Raw genomic sequence first — 10307 nt, forward strand, 5'->3', positions numbered from 1 at the left:
GTTTATTTGTCTTTCAACAATAGCATAGGAAGAAGTATGAAGCGTGACAAACTGGTGATGACTTATGTGTGGTGTTTCAGGGTTCTTCATGTACATGTTTGTGCGTCGGGCCCTTCACTGGGACGCTACTTACTACGGCTACTGGATCACTTACCGCAACCTGCTGGCTGCTCTTGGTAAGTCTTCCACTATTGTCTCAAATTAGTGTTTAGTCTTCCACTACTAACCCCACTTCTTATATGCTCCCATCATATAATTGTCTCAAGTTAGTGGTAAGTCTTCCACTATTAATCCTACCTCTTAGATGCTTCCATCATATAATGTAATGATGAGGTGCTCTCTTCTCACGGACAGGCCCCCAAATGTAACAATAATATTATCTCTTTATCATGGAGGGGCCCTCCAAAAGTAACAATGATGTCTCTTCTGGAAATCACACAAAGCCCTAAATGTCATATTAAAAAGATAAACGAACAAACTTTGGGAGGGAGACAGCTATCCTTTCTCCTGGAAGCTATTCCCAGGGAAACAACACTAATCAAGGTGTAGGAGATCTCTGCCAATGGCGTGTGTCAGGTATACACACACTGTCTGTTGGCTTTGCCCTACTGTTTCCTTCATTCACTGTAATTGGTCAATGTCTCCACTCCCATGTAATTCACTCACTCCCACGATTACCTCTATTAAATAAATCTGATCTCTTATTCAGACTAGTCAAAGTATGCAGACACACTCTGTTCAGCTGATCTCAACCCAAGGTCATCAAAGCAAGGTGCAATGATAGTTTAATCTAGTTTCTTAACACTTACTAGAAAGATTGCTTATATAACACTATCATCTAATCACAAAATTTATTATATATATATATATATATATATATACATACATACTTGTCACAGATTGTGGAGTTCCTCCAGCTCCTAAGATGGCGGGCAGGAACCATGAATGCAGTGAGCATTTCCTCTCTGGATTGCCACACTAAGGTGCTGAAAGAGGAAACTAGTGGCTGTAGGGCCTCTAGTTATTTCAGTTAGCTTGGAATCCAACTCCTTAAAAAAACTAGCAGTACTTTTACCCCAGGCGCCAAGTGTCTCTGAGGCAATGAGGCCAAAATTGTAGTTGTGATCAAGATCTCTGTATTTACACGACTTGGCTGCTTCCCGGTGAATAGCAGCACCTCCTGCCTGTGCAGCACTGAAGTCAACATAGGTGCTGGCCAAAGTTGAAACGAAAGTGTAGTCCCACACCAACTGGATCATTCTTCCAGGGGTTCACCGTGATCCCGTCTGGGCAACCGACAGGCTCATCAGAGTTGTTGGGCATTAGGTAACGGACTTGTTAGCTTCGCCTGCAAGGATTTTACACAATTTCACTTTGACCTTTTCACTATAAATTATCCATAAAGCCTCTCCTCGGTCAATAAAAAATATAATTTCATTACAATCAAATAGACATATATTAACACATGAACAGCACTCAAATAATACTTTTACTGACAACATAAGTATTAATATTTCAGTTCAACAACACATTAATATCAATTAGATAATAATGTCAATGAAATAATAAGTATCACTAACATATTTGTAGCCTCTTCCCTGCTCAAGCCATCCACTCTCTCTGGACCAATACATCATATATGGAAGTGAATATTTTCCTTATATCTCGTACCGTACCGTACTCCGTCATTCTCAACTTCTTAATCTCATCTGTAGAAGTGAACACAACTACATTCATACAAAAAGTAATTATCTGAATGAGTCAAATTATTCCTGTGACATTTCCAGTAGCCTGGGACTATCAGCCCACCTCCTATTTCGTTAACTAATTATCCTGTGCCCTGTCCCGAACCTCCTGAGTGGGGTTGGGGCTTATGGAGCTTAAACCTCCAAAGAGCTCTGGTTACTACACCAGACCATTCCTCGCGTACAGGTAGACAACGTCCCCCAACCACTCTCTGCCGGAACAGACAACCGACCTCGGCAGCCACACTCTTGTTACCGTCGGTCGACCAACAACGAACTCAAGAGTGCTTGAAGTTTTCTCAGATCACCCTGTACACCTCTTGATCTTGGAGAGGGGTTCAGCGTCACATATCAGGGGGAGCGGCTCCAACACTGGCCTTGTTGTCCTGTGCACACCCCCTACTTGAGCCGCCATGACCCCCACTCTCTCCTTGTTTGGAATGATCTCCTCAATCCCCCCTTTTCTGAATTAGTGTTTCTTACCACCCTATCTGCAGATGTAATCCTTTCTCTCTCTCTCTCTCTCTCGTCTGCTTTCAGGTAAGCCTCACCAGGACAAGGGCAAACAACTGTGAACTATACACATTTAATAACAAAGAACATATACAGAACACTTACATAAAGAAAATAAGAATAGTAACATAAGACACTTCAAGCCACTACAACCTGGTTGTAGTCCAATACCGTGGCTTCACCAGCTGACTATATCAAGTGGTAGACCCAACTCCTGGCTTGCCACATATTTAACCACCCTCACCAAGTGGGTTAAATCTCATAATAATAATATTGCACAGTCAACCCTAGAATGTATATACATCTCTCTCAGCCTATGGCTGTAACACTAGAAACACCTGCATAGAAATTCCACAACACAAAAATGGTCCATCACCCACCTTCCGCTGCGTCTTACACGCCAATGACATTCAAGCACTCTCCCAAATACATTATATGTAGTCACCATGAACTTCCGCTCTGCATCTAGAGGCTCACTACCCTGTATATTTCTAAGTTCTCCTAGAACTGTCTACAAGGGTCTTCTGCAGCTCTCCCAGACTGCTACACCATGAAGTTTCCCTTGAACAACAGTGATGCTCCACCACTCACCCGACAGACACGTGCAACTCCACTTCCTGTTGCTTCACAAAGCATGAGGTTCAACTCCTCACTATGGGGGTCTGCTCTTCCACAGAGTTCAGTACTCCTTTTACAGCCTTGGAGTTCCATCCACTAACTCCTTCCCTGGCTTCGAAGTTCTCCCATCAACTCCTCCCCCACACAAACCTTTAATTCCCATTGACAAGCCAATAAAAATATTTCTCTACTAACATATAACTAAAATATATTCACACACACTAAGTGTCTTCACTCGACATCTCTTTAAATTCCCGGTCGCCGCGAGGGGGACTCCCCCTTTCGGACGTATCCATGCTCCGCCTTTGCTTGGCGACCCTGCGAGGCAGCCAGCTTCAGTCACCCACGGGCGCCTGGAGAGGACAGACGCGTTGCCTCCAGCTGGTTGTCTCATCTTTGCTCTCTTATTTAATCTTTCTGCCTTAATAAAATATGCCCAATATATTCATGGACACTTGCTACGATCTCTGGGCACACAATCAACTACAGGCAAACACTAGTAACTGGTTAAAAAGGGCTTACCACAAAATATCTGACTTGAGGGCGCTCATTGTTGACACTCGTCAGAGCGCTCATAGGCTGCCCACCCCAAAACGTTTCAGGACTGTTCACAACTCTTCCTGCAGTCCACGACTTAAGTCCTCACGTTCTCCGGCTGATTCCACAACCAAAACGTCTGCACACTTCCTTCCTCTTGAAAGTATATCAATTAGGGGTCCTTCTATAGCAAGGGCTCAACGGAGCGCGACCTTCCCTCACGATTTCTGCTGCTCAAGTGGCCAGTGAGCCTCACACCTTCTCAACAAACTCTCGACTTCTCATGTCAAGTCATTCATTTACATATTTATTCTCTGCCCATGCTTTTAAACTATTCATCAATATTAGCCAAGTCCTTAATATATATTCCATGTCTATCTTTCCTTTGACCGCTTAGTTGGGTCAGGTTTGCTAAATAACTCTCACAGAGGGTAGACTCGTTTTCCAGCTACCTGGAATCATAACACCTGATATTGGCTTGTGGGGTGTCCACAGGATCGTCTCATCAAGCTCCATCGACATCACACTAGTATAACCCTGCCAGAGTCAAGGTATCTCTACTACACACAAATATCACGTTTATACTAAATGTTCCGTCAAATGTTCGTAGTCCAGTCTTAACTGGGGAGTGAAGGCAACACGTGGTCGCCAGTGAGGTCAGCTCCGGGGCCTAGTTTCCCGGGCCGCGGGAACGCTAAACCCGAAATCATCTCAAGATAATCTCAAGAAGATACCTACCAATTTTCGTCTATTCATCACGTACTAGCAAATATACAAACATGGAAGGCAAAGGATGGAAACGGCTCCCATCTAAAGGCAGTCTCGGCTATGCTACGGATAATCATGACAATATATAATTGTCTCAAGTTAATTGTAAGTCTTCCACTGCTGACCCCACCTCTTATATGCTACCATCATATGTATAATTGTGTCAATTTAGTGGTATGTGAATGATAAGGTTACCTGTTCCTTACCTAACCTGAGGCTGGGGCCACCTCCAGGTTCGCTGTTCCTGGTGCCGTTCCTGACGCGGCTGCTGTCGTTCACTGACGCTTCCCTGGTGGTGGTGGGGACGCTGTCTATGATCGGAGAGTACGTGTGTTATGGGCTGGTCAGCGGGCCCCCTCAAGCCTTCCTCATGTGGCTGGGGCCCCTTGCAAGCCTCATCTCTAATGCCATGGTCATCTCCTTCAAGTCTATGTCCACCAAACTCGTCACTGGCAAGGAAAAAGGTGAGCTGATTGGCACTGAATTTCCTTGTGCTTCTAACACACCTGGCACTCCACATTGTGCTGCTAACACACCTGGCACTCCACATTGTGCTGCTAACACACCTGGCACTCCACATTGTGCTTCTAACACACCTGGCACTCCACATTGTGCTTCTAACACACCTGGCACTCCACATTGTGCTGCTAACACACCTGGCACTCCACATTGTGCTTCTAACACACCTGACACTCCACATTGTGCGGCTAACACACCTGGCACTCCACATTGTGCTGCTAACACACCTGACACTCCACATTGTGCTGCTAACACACCTGGCACTCCACATTGTGCTGCTAACACACCTGGCACTCCACATTGTGCTGCTAACACACCTGGCACTCCACATTGTGCTGCTAACACACCTGGCACTCCACATTGTGCTGCTAACACACCTGGCACTCCACATTGTGCTGCTAACACACCTGACACTCCACATTGTGCGGCTAACACACCTGGCACTCCACATTGTGCTGCTAACACACCTGGCACTCCACATTGTGCTGCTAACACACCTGGCACTCCTCATTGTGCTGCTAACACACCTGGCACTCCACATTGTGCTTCTAACACACCTGGCACTCCACATTGTGCTGCTAACACACCTGGCACTCCACATTGTGCTTCTAACACACCTGGCACTCCACATTGTGCTGCTAACACACCTGGCACTCCACATTGTGCTGCTAACACACCTGGCACTCCACATTGTGCTTCTAACACACCTGGCACTCCACATTGTGCTTCTAACACACCTGGCACTCCACATTGTGCTGCTAACACACCTGGCACTCCACATTGTGCTTCTAACACACCTGACACTCCACATTGTGCGGCTAACACACCTGGCACTCCACATTGTGCTGCTAACACACCTGACACTCCACATTGTGCTGCTAACACACCTGGCACTCCACATTGTGCTGCTAACACACCTGGCACTCCACATTGTGCTGCTAACACACCTGGCACTCCACATTGTGCTGCTAACACACCTGGCACTCCACATTGTGCTGCTAACACACCTGGCACTCCACATTGTGCTGCTAACACACCTGGCACTCCACATTGGGTTGTTAACTCATCTGACAATCCACCTTGAACTGAGTTCTTATGATTGATTTCTAGATTAGATTATAGTTCAGGAACTCCCTGTGTATCTTAGGGAGTAATCACTGGGGATTAACATTAGTTTGTGCGCTGTAATCTTGTTGAAAGTTTCAAGCACTGTCACGTGCGTTCACTCTTTATGTAAACAATGGATCTGAGCTTCCGGGCGGTGGTGGGCGCTTACTGTCCCAGCCGCCGATCCCGTGCTCTCTGTTGGCGGTTGACCGGCCATGATATATTGATTAAATGTTTCTCATCTAGACGATTATCTTATGATAAAGTGGGATTATAAGATAAATATATATTGGATTTAATGATTATAGGTAGTATTTATAGTACAAATTGATTCTTTATTATGGATTTGAAATAACCATCACCGGAAGTCAAATTATGTTCCAATTGTTTTTTTAATTAAGATAGCTTCTTGTCTAAGCTTCTAGATCCTTGAAGTTACACGAACAAAGTCGCGTTGGTATCCATGAGGCACAATGGTGGACGTAACATGTAGGATTTAGACTGCAGGATTTAATAGATCAATAAATTTAGGATGTTGATATGATGTATAATATTGAAATAAGCCATTTCTTTGATTATAATATTGATATAGTTGATGGAAATTTCCACATTTATAGTTATCTTGATATTTGTGATGGCCTGTAGGCATAATACAGTTCGAATAATGGTCTGCTTGTAAACTGGCAAGCGAACCTTTGTCCTTAACAAATATTCTCAAGTTATAACTTTATTTTATCATAACTCGTTAGTTTAAAATATAAAAAAGTATTTGCTGAACTCGTCTTCTTTGAAACGATCTGAAGAATATGGATTTTTTAAGTCAAATTCTAGGGGATACTCTAAAATAGTTTTCGAATTTCATATTTCGCATATTTCAGAATAATACACTTTTAATATAACCAAACATAACGGAACCTAATCTAACCGTAACTAACCATGGACAGGAAATAGATAATAGTATTAGTTACACAGTGGTTTTGAAGTGATTACCTCCAGGGTACCGTCTTTCTGAGGACAGGTTCCTATAATACGTCGATAGCATAACTTATGATTGATGTTGATCAGGTCGCATCAACGCGGTGATGGCGGCCCTCAACGGACTGATGCCCATGATGGGCTACGCTGCCTACTCTCCTCTCTACTACAACACTGTCGACACCTTCCCCGCTGCCCAGTTCTTCTTTGGTGCCGGTCTCAACGTCATCATCATGGTCACTTTCATGTAAGTCATTATTCATAATCACTTTTTTGTAAGTCAATCTTTGTGGTTACTTTCATTTAAGTTATACATAATGATCACTTTACTGGAAGTCAAACTTCAAAGTCACTTTTTTGAAAGTCAGTGTTCATTATAAATCATTACAAGTAGGAAACACACTGCGAGGCTGTTGACCGATTTTGGGTGGGAACTACTATAAGATCTAATCTCTTCCCTGGTCTATCAGGTCTATTGTTAAAGCTAGCTATACCATGTACCTCTTTTGTGTAATAGCCAGCAACCTATTGTGCTCATTTATCACCCTGTTGCTTAACCAATACTTCCTCAAATCTTTCCTGAATCTGAGCTGTTCTAGCTTATTGGCATTCCTGTGGGTTCTGAGAGTTTGTCTGATAAGTTTCAAGACCGTGTTCATGTCACTCCTATTCAACACCCTCATCCACTTAAAGACTTCAATCGTTTCTTCCATCGACCTGTGCCTCTGCATTCCCTGCAGAGGCACAGGGTGATGCTCCCTCTACCTTTCCTAGAAATGCAGGCTGAGCTACCTTCACCTCCTGGGAATGCAGGCCAATCTACATTCACCAAACACCAGGGACCAGTATGGTCCTTCTATGTTAATTTTTTTCGAGAGAATAACTTACATAGAAGTTCAGCTCAACCCTAACTTTACAAATATAATTTTTACAAATATTAATAAGATCAGATTAGGTTTAATACATAAAATATTCTATTTCACTTATTGCGTCATTCATTCTTATTTAATAATCTCTTCTATTTTCTTTTCAAGTCTGGTGGAACTGATGAGTCACTCCTCGTCGTACAGCACTGAGGACCTTGAGGCTAAAACTAAGAAAAATGAAAAAGGTATTAAGAGGTTCCTTAAGAAACGTGCCCCTGTCACCCTCAAGTCCATAGCGCAGATAGTTAGCAGTCCGGAAGTAATTAGCATCACACAAAAGTACCCACCTCAACAAACCGGTGGTAAAATAACCTCTGAACAAATACCAGTTTCAAGTTTTCTTCCAAATGGTAAAAGCGGATTATCTCTTGGAATAAATTGTAATGGGAAATCGACAGTTTCAAACATGTGCAATCAAATATCGGTGAGGCCCAAGAGCAAGGAAAGAGATAGGAGAGAAGGTCAGGTGAGGTGCTACTCAAGTGGAATGAGTGATAATCAGATCACTGCTTCAGAGACCAGCGGATGAAAAGCACTGCTAGCAATATTTAAAGTGTTTGTAAAGATCATTTGACTTCTCAAGTAAATTATTATTATTTATATACATAAATAAGAGAAAACAACATATAAATGTACACTGGAGAGCCTTGTGAGGCTCTCCAGGGTGATATATATTTTTTTATCTTCCCAAAGGCGAAAGGTACTCGCAAAACTAACTACATATGGTACCCCGGTATATATTTATTTGAGTTTATATGTAGTGACGTCACGCCCTACACTCAGACTACTAGGCTACAAGCCGCCAAGAACGCAAGGCCCATCTGAAATATTTATTTTACATATGTTTTTGACAAATAAACAATTCGTAATATTGGCTTATCATAACCCCTTTATATTAATAACTAGCTGTACCCGGTCACGCGTTGCTGTGGCTCAGCAACCTTTCCCTTGTCGCCCAGTCCTCCACACCGTCCCTTCGTCCTCCCAACTATTCCTCACTCCCCCGTCCCCTCGTCCTCCCAACTATTCCTCACTCCCCCGTCCCCTCGTCCTCCCAACTATTCCTCACTCCCCCGTCCCCTCGTCCTTCCCACCATTTCCTCCCTCCCCCATCCCTCTGTCCTCTCCACCGTCCCCGCACTCCACCGTCCCCTCGTCCTCCTAACCATTCCCCACTCCCCCGTCCCCTCATCCTCCCCGCCATTTTCCACTCCCTCGTCCAATGCATGCCCAAATGATCTGATGTTCTCATCACTGAAATATAAGGAAAAACAATTAAAAATCGAAATGAAAAAATTGAAGAAATAAAAAAAGGACTATACTCACGAAATGAAAGGTTTGGTAAACAACACAGCTCAATTCCAATGCAAAGTCACACAAAATAATTAAATCAAATTGAAAATAATTTGAAATCTATGAAAATTCATTTTATCAATGAAATTGGAAACATTGAAATGGGATCGTAACATATTTAGTATAGCGTGAGTTGCTCTTACGTGCAACAGATGGCGCTGTTTTTCATAAAAAGCATGTTTTTACCTGTCACAGGTGTGTGGTATCTATACCTATACTTACGAAATGAACGGTGTGGTAAGCAACACAGCTCAATTCCTACAACATATCACACAAAATAATTAAATCAAAATTAAAATAAATCGAAATATATGAAAATTCAATTTATTAATGCAATCGGAAACAGTGAAATGGAATTCATAACATATTAAGTATAGCGTGTGTGTTGCAAATACGTTCAACAGATGGCGCTGTTTTTTTTAAATTATGTTTTTACCTATGACAGTTGTGGCATCTATAAAGTAGGCATATAAAAACACGCACATATTCGAATGGAACGTTGTGTCAGAATTTCAAAGCAATCAGGGAAGAAATTTGGTATATTACAGCGTGTGTTGCTCTTATGTCCAACAGATGGCGCTTATTATAAAAAAGCATGTTTTTCCTGTCACAGGTGAGGCATGTATATAGGAAATATATAAAAAGATGCGCCTATTCAAATGCAACGTTGTGTCAAAATTTCAAAGCAATCGGTAAAGAGGTTTCGAAGATATCTCCCACGTGAAAAAACACATTTTTTAAAAAAAGCATGTTTTTTTCCGTCACACACGTGATATCAATATATTATACATATATAAACCCGCTCGGATGCGAATGGAACATTGTGTGAAAATTTCAAAGCAATCGGTAAAGAACTTTCGGAGATTAGCGATTTTGAACAAACGAACATTTCCATTTTTACTTATATAGATGTTGGCCTCAAATCCATTTAATAAAACTTTAAATTTCACAAATCCCATAATATATTCGAAGAGTGTACAGGACACAGTCTTCAATTGATCACCGTTATTCACCAATTGCCTGGTCGTGTTTCAAGGCAAATTAGCAAGGTAAGGCTTAAGATGAGCTGCGAGATGGGCACAGCCCATCCTCCGAATAGACAGTACGTTTTAATACTAAATGTAATAAGTACATTGCTGACCATCGGCATAATACATAAATACACTTAATCGCCAGCAGCGCACCAAAATATTGTGAATATTAGAGTTTGCCTGAAAATCTGTATAGAAAACTACGACCACAGACG

The 10307-nt window shown here is 42.4% G+C and overlaps 1 protein-coding gene across 1 annotated transcript in view; it reads left to right on the forward strand.

Annotated features, from left to right (window-relative positions):
- Positions 1–8579, forward strand: part of LOC123770886 (proton-coupled folate transporter) — a 30956-nt gene extending 22377 nt beyond the window's left edge. The window contains exons 4-7 of the mRNA XM_045763073.2: positions 81–176; positions 4415–4645; positions 6873–7029; positions 7817–8579. Of these exons, the coding sequence (XP_045619029.1) occupies positions 81–176; positions 4415–4645; positions 6873–7029; positions 7817–8237 (905 nt within the window). The 3' untranslated portion in view covers positions 8238–8579. The remainder of the gene's footprint in view (positions 1–80; positions 177–4414; positions 4646–6872; positions 7030–7816) is intronic.
- Positions 8580–10307: the final 1728 nt, after the last annotated feature.

This window comes from Procambarus clarkii, chromosome 14 (genome assembly GCF_040958095.1).
Source record: "Procambarus clarkii isolate CNS0578487 chromosome 14, FALCON_Pclarkii_2.0, whole genome shotgun sequence".
Classification (NCBI taxonomy): domain Eukaryota; kingdom Metazoa; phylum Arthropoda; class Malacostraca; order Decapoda; family Cambaridae; genus Procambarus; species Procambarus clarkii.